Here is a 15,668-nt window from a genome sequence, read left to right as displayed (position 1 = left end):
TAGGATTTCTACTGTGGGCACATGAAAGCAGTGCTTAGAACAGCACACTGCATTCCCTCTTTTCTGTCAATTTTGTAGCATCTGATTCTCTACCATTTTGGCATTGGTTCATCCATTGAAGTCAGGGTGGGTCTGTTCACATTGTTGATTCCATTATTTCATATGGTTAGTTCCCTCTTGCCCCCCTCAACTCTCAGTCACAATAGTCTTTGAGGAGACATGTGGGAGGAAGTGTAACGCCCTAGGATTAAAACAGTACCGAGAACAAGTCTAGTTCTTACTGCTCCTGGAGGAGCCAGAGCCTTCACTGGGTGAGAAAAGTGCCTGTCCAGGACCATGCCGACACACTGGGAGTGGTGAGCACTGCGTTTCCTCCCTGCCCTAACAGTCTCATCTAGTCAGTGAGAATACTATGAGATCCAGTTTAGTGTGCGCTTCAGCCTTAAAGATGAGTGTGGTTGGACAGACTGATTGTGTAGCGTGTCCCATCCCATATTCTGCCCCTTAACACCATTTCAAGCAGCTGAGTTCCATGAAAACAGAAGCATCATGCCCTCTGCTGCCATTCTTCTCTGCATGCTACCCATTAGGTCCTCCTTGCTCAGTGCCCTCCCTCTGCTCTTTGTGTGGGTGTTTTCCCAGTTGGTATAGTCTGCACTCTTCCTGAAAGGTGGAATACTTCATGTAAAGGCAAGGTCATTTGCTCAGAGGCTTTATTGATTCTCTTTAAGTTTTTGTTGATAGAAAATTGAAAAGAAGTACATGAAAGTAAGGATTGGCCCTCATACTGCTTATCTCTTTAAGTGTTGGGCAGTTTATATTTTGTTTACTTCCTTACCTCCTCTCTCTTCACAGTGTGTAAAGAACAGAAAGTTGAGCCAGGTTTTGTAACTGATTGTATAGCTACCTTGAAAGATTCTCCTATTTGTTCTCACACATGATACATTTCTACAGAAAGGTGCTTGGAAGACCATGAATTAGTGACGCAGGTGGAAAGTACCATGGCAAGTGAAAGTAAATTCTTATTCCGGAAGAATTATGCAAAATACGAGTTTTTCAAAAATCCTATGGTGAGTCTTATCTCTGTGGGTTTGGGGTGTAGAGCTCTTGAAATCTTGAAGTTTATTCTTGGGCTTGACAGTAGCAAATTAAGAAGTAACAGATTTCAGGGGTAGCAGATAGGTATGAGAATATGAGTTGTTCTCTAACATAGCAACCCTTGCTAAAATCTCATTCTCTGATGTGTAACTGAATGCCTGTGTATTGCTGGCTTCGTCTGTAGTGAGAAAAAGATTCGACCCTAAGTGACAAGAGAGAGGAGAAGCCAGATTGTTTTTTTAATTATTTTGAAAGTTCTTGATTAAACTGGAGCAAATTGGTCAACTACTCAACTGAACAAAAATTTTAAGTAGCAGATATCATATTATGATTATTTGTGGAAGAATAAGAAGGGTTAGGGGCTTGTATATCAGCACAGGGAACCTTATACCTGTGCTTCTGTTCCTAATCATGAAACAGCTGTGGTGACATGGAGATGACCCAATGCCAGCTTCTGGCTCTGATAATTTAGCTGCCTATTTATTTGACAGTAAGAAATTTGATTACAGTACTGGTTAATACAACAGAAAAAAGCTATTTCACATCACTGTGCTCACCTTTTAATTTCAGGGACTTTTTATCTCCAGCCATGCACACATGTCACATCTGTGGGGCCATCTTTGCCTTGGTGTGCACTGTGTTACATGGATTCACATTTAATATAACAAATACGCCAATCCTGAACTAAGCATTTCAGGAACATGATATAACATTTTGGAAGGGGTGTCTTCACTGCGTAATAGAGGAATAAAAAGGACCACCATTTTAATACAAATGTATATAATCAGACCTTAGGAACTTTTTTGGTAGTGGTACACACTATAAACATGCTTTTCCTTACTTTGAAGCTAACCTTAAACATTTATTTCTCTGTTTCCTTAGAATTTCTTTCCAGAACAGATGGTGACATGGTGCCAGCAGTCCAATGGCAGTCAAACCCAGCTTTTACAGGTACTGGTCAAAAATCAACTTCTGTGAAAGTATCTGGATAGATATGCTGCAATGGTTGTTCTTTTAATCACATATTAGCCTTGGTTTCTAATGGGGCTAAGAATAACCAGAAGAGTAAGTGCTTACTTGGGCTATCAGTATGCAGTCAGGCTCTTTCAAGATGAAACCAGAGCTTACAAGCAGGACAAACACACCCTGACTTTGGAGCAGTTGTAGCACTGTCATCTGGGCATGGAGGGCATAGTGGAGGAGTTGTTCTATGAAGTTCCCAGCCCATGTCAGGCTTGGGTCCACTGCTGCTGGAAAATCCCTATGGAAATAATGAGTCCAGTTCATAGTAGAAAACAGGGTTGCCATAACATCTTTTTAGAAGAACCTTATTGTGTATTAAAAACCAGGAAATTTGTCTTAGTGAACCACCTTCCTAAAGTATATTCCAAGCCCCCTTTCTATAGAGAGTCAGGAATGTTCCACCTCTGAAAACCTGACTATTTACAACATCTTAAGTGAGAGAATAAGTATTTACCACTTGATGACACCAAGTAGGAAAAAAACTACTAAGTTTAATTCCTACAAGATTCTACCCTTAGCCCTTCTGATCTGCGGATCACGAAGTTTGTTTCTCCCTCCCAAAAGATGGGTGCATGCTGCCATGCTCTTCCCAAGCCTCCGAGCTATAGCATCTATCTGTTCTGGCAAGAGTTCTGGCGAGAGTTATTAACATTTAGTTATTGTGGCTGTGCACAGTGACATTGAAATGGCTAATTGCTTTTTAATTGCCTGCTTGGGGTTGGATGTGAGCACAGTGGGGCGTGCAGTGACTTCTGGGCCTCCAGAAAGCTGGTCAAGTACATCAGAGCTCTGCCCCACTGGTCCATCCACCCCCAGGGAAGGCTGTCCCCTTCTAGACTAGTGGAGATGACCCGTCAACATCACCGCCCTGGCCTCATGCCCGACCTAACTCTTGGCCTCTTTCCCATCGGAAGATGTGCCTGTGGGAGACATGAGCTGGGATGGTGACCAGCTCCAGGGCATCCAAGAGACACCATGTGCTCAGACACTGTTGCACCCCTTCCAATTGGAGGGCACATGGGCGATGTGACAGCTGACTGCTTGCTCAGTCCTCAAATCTTCTTGAGTTGCTCCTGGCACTTCCTGTTGTCCTGATTCTGATGACCAGACTAGTTTATTATATGTGAAAATGGAGTAAAGGGCAGGATCCTTAAAAATACTGTCTCTATATTCATGACTGTGTTTCTTGGTAGTGTTAGAAAGGTCCATTTGTGTGTTTTTTAATATTTAAATACTAATAGTAAATACTAATTATGTTCTATGCAGGGATATTTCAGACTGTTAAAAGGGAACAAACAAATTGAAAATGCTCAGCTTGACAAAAGAATATTTTACTAATTCAGAAAATATCAAAATATTAGCAATGCTAAATTATCTGCCTAAATTATTTTATGTTATCATTATCTGACTTAAAACTTGATCTTCAACAGAATTTTCTAAACTCCAGTAGTTGTCCTGAAATTCAAGGGGTTTTGCATGTGAAAGAGCTAGGAAGGAAATCATGGAAAAAGCTGCACGTGTGTTTGCGGAGATCCGGCCTTTATTGTTCCACAAAGGGAGCTTCAAAGGTGAGTTTCAAAGCTCATCACTGCCAGTCACATAGGCTGTGAGTGTTCGGAGTGAGTTGGGCTTCATTTTAAAATGTATCTTGGGTTCCTCCATGCTCATGATAACTTATTAAGTGAATCAAATAACAACGAAACTCGGAGTGACTGGTCTGCTGGCCTATCTCAGAAACCAGGTGTTCACACAAATCTGGCAACCCCCAGGCTGTACCCCTTTGTGTCTTGGACTGTATCCCTCCTGTACCCCCAGACTGCATCTCTCCTGCTCCTTCAGACTGTATCCCTCCCGCGCTTCTCCAGCTATATCCTCCAGCATCCCCAAATTGACCATTTGTGTCCCTACCGGGCTTAGGAGCATAGCCTTCTGGCTGCTGATGTCACTTAAAAGATGCTTAGTTTCCCTAATTTAGTGACTGGGATCCAGGCTTTTCATAAGGGTGCTTGACAGTTTATTGTATTCCTAATGCCAGTCTAATATATGTTATTATAGTCATTTTATGGAATAAGTTACAGTTTAGTATTTAACCCCAGTGGAAAGAAGTGTGACTGAAAACAGCTGCAGCCTCTAAGGAGAGTGAGGATTGCCTCCGGGTCTCCTTTGGTGGCTTTGCACATTCTTACCTAATCTTTTCTTGTACTATCCTCAGTAGGGGTCAGGCTTACCCTGCCTTTGTCTCACCTTTACCTTCTAACCCTGAGGGCCTCTTCTGCTCTTGCCAGGAGAGTAGGGGAAAGCAGGGGTGACTCAGGTGAGTGTGCTGAGCATTGGGCTGACCTAGTGATGCTCTAGGGATTGAGCAGCTGCTGAAGACATGGGCAGCCAGCTCTTCTACTCTGTAGGTAGATGTCTTCTATCCAGAACAGACCAGGATGGGCAGTTCCCAGCTTAATTTGTGATTTTATTCACTGTCCTTATAGATGCTAAGTCAAGGGACTTTTTGTAGCCTAAAGCAGGAATCAGAACAGGGTAGATATTGAGGACTCCTGGTTTTCACTTGAATATTTATTTGGTTTGGGGGCTTTGATTTGACAAGCGTATCAAATACATTCTAACAGTCCTATGTCTTAGAAGTGGGAGGTGGGATTTTGACAGGGGCTGGATAGATGTGGCCTTTTTCTATACACTGATTGTGTTGAACTGTCAGAGGGTACACTTACAGCATGCATGGCTATCCCTGTAACCAGGACATGAAGACGTTTGCTTTTTGCTGTGTGTGAGTTCTCCCTAGTAAATCCTGCCACCCCGCCACAGGAGCCCCGGCACCTGCAGCTGCTTGCCGATCTGGAGGACAGCAACATCTTTTCCCTGATTGCTGGCAAGAAGCAGTACAGTGCCCCCACAGACTTTGGCTTCTGCATAAAGGTACTCCATTCCAGTCTGTCCTGAGGTGTCAACTATTAGTACTCGCTGGGAACTTTGGAATTGGAACAGTGACTTCCTTGATTATTGTTCTTGATTGTTGCTTTTGTGTTTTTTTTTAAACAGTTTGCCATAGGATTTTTTTTCATTCATGTTATCTTTCATTCAGATTATTTTTTTCATTTAAATTATTTCTTGTGTGCTTATGATGTGTCGACTTGATGCATTTGAGTAGCTCAGGAGCCCAGGGAATGCAGAGCAGACGCAAGACAGTGCCCACCAATGGGCTCACAACTTAGTGACCCCCAGTCTGAGCTTTCTGTGTGGCTTTCCAGTCACTGGCAGAGTCAAGAGGAATGGCCACAGCCCTGCCACCCTCTGCTTGTATGTGTGAGGCATATGCTCATACAGGCTGACTCATGAACACACAGGCACACACCTGTGTGACTATAACAATACACATAGCTACATGCATATACACATGCATGCATTCACACATGCATATACCTACATAAATAGAAACATGCACATGCCTACATATATACACAGCCATGCACACATGCATGCATGCACAAATCCTTCCATGTGCCCCAATGGGCAGGGCTCTCCCTTCTCTCCTGATGAGGCTGTGTGATACTGGTCCTCATAATAGTTGATAATATTAACTAATCACTCTCAGACTTGAGCTTCTCTCCTAAGAGTTTTACCAGATGCTCACAGGGTGGGAATGAAGCCAGCCTTAGTCTCCGGTAGCCTATGAGTACCTCTCAGAGGTACTTGCCCTATTCAGAGAGGATGGAAAGCAGGCACACATTCCATCTTAATACCCACCTTATATCTAACTCAGTGATGTTTCTTTGGGTAGCTAGTTATAGGAGCTCACTGCAAACCTTCTTAAGGTCTAAGGTCCTGCAAAACCATGATGGGACTGCGACTTCAGGAGAGGCTGGAGGCGGGAGCCAGGGTCATGGAGACCAGGTAGCCAGCAGCGCTCCTGGCCCTTGACCCACAATGGCTGTGCCCTTCTTTCTCAGGGCCAGTGGGCTTTGCTTCTCCCATAGTCTTATGCACAAATGACAGTCACTCATGTCCTTGATCCCCTCCAGATTTCTGAGGTGTCTGTCTCTTGTGTCTGGGTTTGAGATACCCCTGGAGACCCAACTGTATAAGCCTTTACCAGTTCTTCCCCTCCACCAAACATTAAACCCAACTTCTAGGGTATGAGCTGTGTCTTCACCCTGCCTACTAGTTCTGGCATTCCCCCTTTTCTGGGGTTATGTTGGTCTTACTGTGGGAGATTCCAGTCAGAGCCACTCAGATAACTCCATAGCCTGAAACCTCCAGGGCTTTTCTCCTGCTAACCTCTTTGAACTGCCTCCATCATCTTCTGGAAATCTTTTCCTCTATAACTGCAGAGGAACCCAGATTTCCCTCCACAGCCTTGTGCCTTCCACCTTGCTTACATGGTTGTGTCCTCAGAGACCCCCTAGTCAGAGGACAGCTGTTCTGCCACATAGCAAGTATCACATCATCAGAGCCTGTCTGTGCCAGGTAGATGGTGACAAATTGGTGCCAGAGTGTGGCACTTACATGCATCACCCTGGTGTCTGATCCTCTGGTGTGTGTAAGCTGCAGCCTACCTTAACCTGAGGCATACCTCTGATCTGCTCTGTGACACTAACTGGGCCTTCTCTTAACTCCTTCAGCCAAACAAAGTAAGGAGCGAAACTAAAGAGATGCGAATGCTCTGTGCGGAGGATGAGCAAGGCCGGATGTGCTGGGTGATGGCATTCAGACTCCTCAAGGTACCATGCGCCCTTCCATGTGCTCAGTGCCTATAGTAAGGAATGCCCATCACTCACTTTCCTTAACAGCCATCTCTTAATCAAGTCACTCACATGTCTTCTCAAATGAGGTCTCAGGAGCCCCTCCTACAGTAAGTCCTTCACACTGGAAGCGACAGAGCCACTTCCAGCCTCAACACTGCTGACATTTGGGGCTGGCATAAGCTGGTCTGTACATCACTGAGAAGGAACCGGCACCTCTGTGGTCTCCCCAGTAGATGCCCAACAAATGTGACAACCAGAATTATCCAGAGACATGACCGATGTTCCCTGGGGGTGGAGTGGGGATTACCCCTGGTTGGGAAGCACTCACAGGGTTAGAGGAACAAGAAAGAAACATTGATACCAGGGAGGTGGGGAGGGCAAACAGTTCATCAGTTCATCAGTTCATGATGAGCATTGTACCCCCACTTCCTAAAAAACCTGGGGCATGGGCCTCCCCGGTGGCCCAGCGGTTGAGCGCTGGGTTGCGAGGCTGCCCACAGCCTCTGCAGCGCCTGTTCGATCCCCGGCTGCTCCTCCGCCACCGGAGGAGGGTCCCACATGGTGCCCAGACCTCTCCTGCCGCCCGCTGCTCCCCTCAGCAATGTACTTCGGTCCTTCTGCCTGCTCTGCTCCCCGCTCTGGCTCTGGTGAATTATCTCACCCTCCCGCGCTTCTGACTATACCCAGTGCTTGTATAAATAAATGAATGAACCTTTAAAAAAAAAAAAAAAACCCTGGGTCATAAGGGAAACATGAACTATTGATTTCACAGTTCACAGTAGTGTCCCAAGGTGAGGGGGAGGGGGCGGGTGGGATATATAGAGTCTCCTCCAGTGAGTTCTAAACAAAAATGTATTAAATGGAACCTTGTATGGATCATGCCCTTGTCAGTGATTTCAGAGAAATTGCCAAAGTGATTTTATGAAGCTCTTTAGTGAAACCTGAGAGTATAATTTGATTTCCTACAAAATGTCGTTTGCTTTCAATCGTGCCCTTGTGTATAAAGTACATGTGAGTTGTAAGTTCCAAGACAAAGACAGTCTTGGCTAAAGTTAAGGAGTTGGGAGGAGAAACTTGTTTGGTCAGCTGTGGCTGACATGTCACTGGTACAGGATTCTCTGTGAATATCCTCACCTTCATTAAAGCTTTCAACTGGTCAGAGACTAAAGGTGGGGCCATGTAAATGAAGGAACAAGCAGTAGGAGGCTGAGCTCAGCACTTTAACTTCCCCTCAGAGACACCACAGAACATTAGTTCCAAGGACAGGCATCCTATAGTCCTGTGTCTTAGAACCTTATTTTATTTCTGCGACTGATAAAACAAAAAAGGATTAAAATTAAGATTTTATGATTTAGTATCAGAGAAAAAAATGTTAGTATTGGACTATGATATTGTATATCATAGACTACTTTACAAACAAGTTTTAAATCTAAATGTCCATCAATAGGGGGCTGGTTAAATAAATTACAGGGTATCAGGAATATCATAATTGTTAAGCTATTAACAATTAAAAACCAAGTGCAGCACATTTATATAGAATGTATGTTACAGTTATTGTGGGGGGATTGAAATACATACATTTGCTAGCATGTGTGTCTGCATTCTCTAGGACTGCAGGAGAAAACAGGTCCCTTATAGGGAAAGTAGATACAGTTGTGCAAATGGAGTATCAGTAGGAGGAAAACCTTTAAAGTTTTATATGTATGTGTGGATTTTTTCATCTGTTAGTATATAATCTCTTTTGGAAATAGCAAAAAGGGAATGAAAAAGGAAAAATAGTCATATGCTAAATGAAGGTATAAATCTGATTACTTTAGGCAATACACAATAAAATCCTGAGACTGGGGCCCTGTTAAAGGCTGGCCGAAAACTATAGTGGGTCTTGGGGCCAGGGAGTCTGCAGCATCCCCTCGCAGGGCCCAGTTCTTGGATATCAGGGGCTTGCTCACCAGTTAGGTCAAGAAACCTTGGTGGCATCTTTTCATGATTGACTTGAGATCTTGTCTACAATGAGAGAGGCCCCCACAGCTTTAGCCTGCAGACATCTTTGCCCCCAGAGTAGATCAGATGTGAGAACCCTCATGTGGAGGTAAGAGGGTACATGTAGGATTCCATGTCTCTTACCTGGCATCAGCCTGGAGAACCCAGAACCCTGAAACATAAAACATCAATTCCCATTATGTCTATCCAGCTATAATTTCTGTATAGTAGATAATATTGAAATAACTATTTGCATTGTATTCAAATTGCAGCATTTGAATTCGAGAGGAGGGTTTGATATTGAATTAACCAAGGCCCTCCTCTGCCTTTAAGTGCCAACACAGTACAGTTTCTTTAAAAAAAATAAAATCTTGGGCCTCCCCTGGTGGCACAGGCGGTTGAGCGTCGTGCTGTGAAGCTGTCTGCAGCCTCTGCAGTGTGGTTTTGATCCCGGCCTGCCGGAGAGGGTCCCACATGGCGCGGCAGACCTCTCCTGTCTTGCCCTCTGCTCCCCTCAGCAGTGTATTCCGTCATCTGCCTGTTCTGTTCCCGACTCTGTCTCTGGTGAATCCTCTTACCCTCCCACACATCTGGCCTGTACACTGGTTCTTGTATAAATAAATAAATAAATAAATCTTTAAAAAAATGAAATAAAATCTTAATTTGACCCTATGTAAGAGAAACATAGCATGGATGTACCCAACATCATAGATATGCTCTCAGAGAATAGAGCCTACAGAAAAATATCTGCTGCTTTCCTCACTCCTTCCAATCACATTATTTGTTAAGTAATTTTGTAGATACCTTGGGGGTTATTTCAGTTATGTCATCTCCTTGCCATATCCCTCCATCTTTTAAAATTTTCTGAAACTGATCTAAAAATTCTTTTCAAAATGAAAGGTATTTCATCAATGCAGGAGTCCATAATTTGCTTTTTTTTTTTTAAGATTTATTTATTTATGCATAGAAGACTTGGAGTATAGGCCAGAGGTGAAAGGGGTGACAGGATTCATCAGAGACAGCATGGGGAATAGAACAGGCGGATCTACTGAAATACACTACGGAGGGGAGCAGCGAGCAAGACAGGAGAGGTCTGCTGTGCTATGTGGGCCAGCTCCCTAGCTGCAGCAGTGATAGTGTGATAGCTCTGAGACTTAACCCCTATACCACCAGAGAGGCCCTGCTTTGGTTTTAAATACCTGACATTGAAAAGGCAATTAAAATAGATGTTCAGGAAAACTGGCTCTCCAAGGAGAAACTAGGGCCTCCTCTGAACAAACCCAGTTGAGTATGGAAAAGCATATCTGGAATTAGGATGAGGTTCATACCACCCAGGAAAACAGCACACTATAGGAGGAATAGAGGACTTAGTCATGGAGGACTAAGAAGGACAATGGGGGTGTTCGTTGCCTGATTGCCTGATGTCACTCCCTCTGCCTCAATAAGTCTTCATGAGAACCGAGGACACACACAAAGAAAAGGGGACTGGAACATCAAGAGTCTGTGTTCCTGAGCAGGAAGCTTCTTAGAAGTCCCTGGCGCGACTTGCAGAGTGGCTCAGATGTGTGGCAGCCCTGGCGGTGGAATGGTGCATAATGCCTGTGTGCTCACAGCCATAGCCATAGCCTTTATTGGTGCCACAAACACAGACTATGTTCTCTTCTACATTGGTAGGTGGGATAGGCAGAAAATAAAGTAGATCAAGAGTAAAAATCAGGACCTCCCTGGTGACTCAAGGGGTAAAGCACAGCACTATGAAGCTATTTGCAGCCACTGCAGCATGAGTTTGAGCCTCAGCCAGGGAGCTACCCACATGGTTCAGCAGACCTCTCCTGACTTGCCTGCTATTTCCCTCAGCAGTGTGTTTCAATCCGCCTGTTCTGTTCCCCACTCTGTCTCTGGTGAATCCTCTCACCTCCCACACCTCTGACCTGTATCCCAGTTCTTGTATGCATAAATAAATAAATCTTAAAATAAAAAATCTGTATCCTTCTGTGCATAAATCAGAGTACTCAGCTACTTCTAAATGAACTTATACAAATGATTTAAAAAAAAAATCGAGGCATATAAAATTCAGTCATTTTAAAATTGAAAAAGTGAAGATAGGCTATGCATTTCTGTATACCAGAAATGAATTTAAAATCAAGATGAAATAAATATTCTTTGCAAAAACAGAGAAACCTTAAAATTGACTAAAAATCTGGAGGAAGAAATTTAACTATAATTGTTTAAAAAATAGCCTTTCTAAGCCCTGTACTGGGTAGACTGTAACAGAATCTGGAAAAAACACTGTATGCTAAGGTTCTAGTCACCTTCACCAAGTTTCTAACACTGAGCTGTGGCCTCTTATATGGGATCTTAACCTTCACCATGCAGATAATTGGTATTACCTTTCCACTAATACCCATACACTATTGCTACTTACTTGTGTGTCTCCTACAAGATTGTAACTCCATTAAATTTATAAGATTATAGCTCCATTAAATTAGAAAGCTGAGCCCAACAATGTGAATCATTCTTTGAGTGACCTTTTGTGCTGTCTTTAGACAAAGAAGTAAACTTAACTTTTTTTTAGATTTTTTTTTAAAGATTTATTTATTTATTTATACAAGCACTGGGTACAGTCAGAAGCGCAGGAGGGTGAGAGAATTCACCAGAGCCAGAGCAGGGAGCAGAGCAGGCAGAAGGACCAAAGTACACTGCTGAGGGGAGCAGCGGGCGGCAGGAGAGGTCTGCGCGCCATGCGGGACCTCCTCCAGTGGTCGGGGAGCAGCCAGAGATCGAACCGGCGCCGCAGAGGCTGTGGGCAGCTTCGCAACCCAGTGCTCAACCACTGTGCCACCAGGGAGGCTCTTTTTTTAGATTTTTATTTATGTTTTGTATAGAAGAACTGCAGGGTGCAGGCCAGAGGTGCCAGGCAGGAGAGGGGGGCAGTGGGTGAGAGGATTCACCAGAGACAGAGAGGGGAGTAGAATAGTCATATGTGACATACACTGCTAAGGGGAGCAGCAGGTGAGACAGTAGAGGTCTGTTGCACCATGTGGGTTAGCTCCCTGGCCAGGGATAGAATTCAGGCCGCTGCTGTGGGCCTTCACTGTAGACTTAACCCCTAGGACACCAGGGAGCTCCCAAGGAAATAAACTTTATATTCCATCTCACTGAGGAACATGAAAGTTAAATGTTAAGTTAAATGTTCAGTTAAGGGGCCTCCCTGGTGGCGCAGGGGGTTAAGCACCACGCTATGAAGCAATCCGCAGCCTCTGCAGCATGAGTTCAATCCCCGGCTGGCCAGGGAGCAACCCACATGGCGCAGCAGACCTTTCCTGTCTTGCCCGCTGCTCCCCGTTCTGTCTCTGGTGAATCCTCTCACTCCCCACACCTCTGACCTGTACCCCAGCTCTTTTATACATAAATAAATAAATCTTTAAAAAAATAAACAAACAAATGTTCAGTTAAAATCTAAGATAAAGGAAATGGCATTATGTTATTTATGTCATTATGCTGTTTACTCTGTTACCATGTGAAGGGGATGTTTCTTAACTTGAACATTGACTTTGCACAGCATAGAACAGCTACTATACTTACTGTGGAGACATTTCTGCAATCCATTTGCAAATAGAAGCAAAAAAGCAATTGTCACCGTTTTTCATTTCTTTTTTTTCTGGGAATGTCACACTCAATTAGCAGAGAACAAGAAATGAGTTACTTTTTACAAAAGAAGGAGAAAGAGTTCTTTGGTTATATTTGTTCCTCTCAAGACAGATGAAAAGATAAAAGGACTATAAACTTTTCTTTAAAAACCATTTAATAAAATAAGAAAGGTAAATGATTTCTGTCATACCTGGTATGCAGAATGTATTTTTTCTTTGATCTATGAGTTTCTTTGAAATGTGTTTTTAAATTTCCAAACATATAAAAACATATTTTTGTTAATGTCATCTGGTTCAGTTACACTGTGGCAAGAACTGTGGTTTCTAAGTCACTCATTCTTTGGAATTTTTGAGAATTACTTCATATGTCCATATGTGCTAATTTTTTTTTTTTTAAATATTGCATGTATGCTTGACAAGAATAGCCATTTTCTTGTTGGTTGCCGATTTCCATTAAAGTCCAATAAATCAGTGTATTTTTTCCTTACTTGAGGATCCCCCACCCCCATTTTCTAAAAGAAAAGAGAGAGAGAGAAGAAAATAAGCACACACCACCATCCATTACACTGCCTTCACCCTTGCTCCCACCCTCAGCCCCTATGCCTCTGGTAGCATCAGTGCTATAGTCAGTGTCCACTGCTTTATTTTTATTTTGCTTTGTTTGTTCATCTGCTTAGTTTCCTTATTTTGTACATATAGGTGAGATAATCCAATATTTATATTTCTCTTTCTGGCATATTTCACTCAACACCCTTGAGTTCCTTCCACTTTGCTCCATATGGCAAGCTCATCTTTTATTTATAGTTGAAGAATATTCCTTTGTGTATATATAGCATATCTTCTTATTCCAGTCATCTCTCAGTGGGCATTCAGGTTGTTTCCTATTTTAACTATTAGGAATAATGTTGCAGTGAACATCATGGTGCATATAACTCTTTGAATAATGATTTCACAATGTTCATATAGATACCCAGAAGTAGAATTGCTGAACTCTATTTTCAGGTTTTTGAGGAATATCTATACTGTTTTATGAAATGGTTACACCAGTTTACATTCCCACTAATACTGTACAAGAGTTGCTTTTTTTACACAGGGCTAGAGACTCCAAGGTGGAATAAAGAGGCTGGAATCAACTCTCCCTTAAAAAAACAACTAAAATAAATTGCTCATAGGATGATTCAGGCTCTTCAACTCTGCTATATAGTCCCAGAACCTTCCCAAAGAGTTTAAGAACTAAGGTTTGTCACCACTGAGAGGAAAGAACAGCAGGAAGCAAAAGGGAATGTGTCTGGTCTGGCAGTCTAATTCCTAAGCCACAACATTGTGAAATTCCTGGAGGACCTTTGTTGACACATGAATGCGTGGAGTTCTACCCTGCAGACTCAGACCTAGGAAATTTGGAAACCATGATTGGGATGGCATGGGCATCAAAAGCTCCCTTCCCTCCCCTCTCATGGAAGAGATCAAAGAGAAGCCAGGCTAAGCCAAGACTCAGCAGAAAGAAGAATTTTAGAGTAAACTCAGGAAAGATTGTACCTAAGTCCCAGCCCCGCAGAAGCAGCAACTAAGGCAAGACCATTGCAGCTCATGCCAGCAGCAGACCTTGTGGGTGGTGATAGTATTAAATCAGCACATATGTACCTACTACACACAGCACTACCTTGGGGGCAAGTGAAAATTAATCCTAGAGTGTGAGCTTGGTCACCTCAACCCTGCTGTTGCCACCTGGGAAGAGCCCTACCCTCAGAAGAGAGGAACAGGGAGGCAAGGTATGAAGTAAGGATCACCAAAGCACAGAATAGAGCTTGCTGTGGAGCAAAAGAAGATATAGAGGTGACTAATGTCACCCCTCAAACAGACCCCCCTCCTGCAGCCACTTCACCCCAAGGTAACTAAGAAGGGAATAAACAAAGCTAAATCTCTAGTGCCCCAACATTACTTACACATGCACGAATAGTTATAATAAGGTAATATACATATCCAGGAAGCAAAGAACAACTGAACATAAGGTAGAAAAGCAAAATGAGAGGGACAGAAGTCTGAGAACAAATATAAAGGAGACAGAAATAGAGAAACTTTCTGATGACTTCAATAATATTAAAAGTGATAAATGAGATATTGGAAGGTCCTCCAAAGGCAGGTGATAGGCAGGCACAAGATCTCAGAAAGGAAATCCAAGAACAAGGAGAATTCTTCACCAAGGAGATTGAATTTATAAAAAGATAACAAAAAAGAGATTCCAAATGAAATGTTAACAAATTTAGAAACTGCTTTAAATAGAATTAAACTGGCAGAAGAAAGAATTTCATTTATAGAAGATTCATACACATTTTGAAGAAGAGAGTCAAGACAAAGGGATAATAAAGAAACTATGAGAAATACTAGACACTGTTAGAAGCAGAACCCTAAGAGTGATAGGGATCCCAGAAAGGGAAGGAAAAGAGACAGGAGCAGAAATCTTACTCAAAAAAATGAGAACTTCCTAAACCTACAAATTGAGTTAAATATGGATGTCCAGGAAGCAGAGAACACTAATTTCATTTTTTTTAAGATTTATTTATTTATGCATACAAGAGCTGGGGTAAAGGCCAGAGATGGGGGGTGAGGGAGATGGGAGAGAGGATCCATCATAGACAGAGTGGGGAACAGAACAGGCAGATTGACCGAAATACACTACTGAGGGGAGTAGCGGGCAAGACAGGAGAGGTCTGCCTTGCCATGTGGGTTTCTCCCTGGGTGGCCGGGGATTGAACTTGTGCTGCAGAGGCTTCGGATTGCTTCATAGTGTGGTTCTTAACCCCTTGCGCCACCAGGGAGGCCCAAGAGAACACTAAAATTTTTAAATACAAAAAAGGACGCATTATTGTCAAACTATCAAAAATCAAAGATAATGAAAAAAAATTGCAGCAAGCAAGAAAAAAAATAAATTACAAGGGCCCCCAAATCAAATACCCAGATTTCAGCCCAGACATTGTCCAGGCAAGAAAAGAATGAAAGAAAATATTCACAATCCTAAAGGATAACCGGCCAAGAATTCTGTATCCTGCCAAATTATCATTTAAGTATGATGGTGTAGTGAAGATTTTCTCAGACAAAGAGAAGCTAATAGATTTTGCCACCACCAGATCCACTCTTTAAGTAATACTAAAAGGAGTTCTAAGGA

General features: G+C 42.9%; 1 protein-coding gene across 7 annotated transcripts in view; it reads left to right on the top strand.

Moving 5' to 3' along the window:
• GRB10 (growth factor receptor bound protein 10) overlaps positions 1-15,668 on the top strand; it is a 196,909-nt gene that overhangs the window by 160,211 nt on the left and 21,030 nt on the right. For all 7 annotated transcript variants that reach the window (XM_054695876.1, XM_037493465.2, XM_054695874.1 and 4 more), the window contains 5 exons: positions 955-1,070; positions 1,981-2,049; positions 3,552-3,689; positions 4,939-5,049; positions 6,753-6,851. In XM_054695876.1, the coding sequence (XP_054551851.1) occupies positions 955-1,070; positions 1,981-2,049; positions 3,552-3,689; positions 4,939-5,049; positions 6,753-6,851 (533 nt within the window). The remainder of the gene's footprint in view (positions 1-954; positions 1,071-1,980; positions 2,050-3,551; positions 3,690-4,938; positions 5,050-6,752; positions 6,852-15,668) is intronic.

This window comes from Talpa occidentalis, unplaced genomic scaffold (assembly GCF_014898055.3).
Source record: "Talpa occidentalis isolate TD23 unplaced genomic scaffold, MPIMG_talOcc4v2.1 talOcc4.10, whole genome shotgun sequence".
In the NCBI taxonomy this organism is placed as follows: domain Eukaryota; kingdom Metazoa; phylum Chordata; class Mammalia; order Eulipotyphla; family Talpidae; genus Talpa; species Talpa occidentalis.
This window is presented reverse-complemented; position numbering and strand designations above follow the sequence as displayed.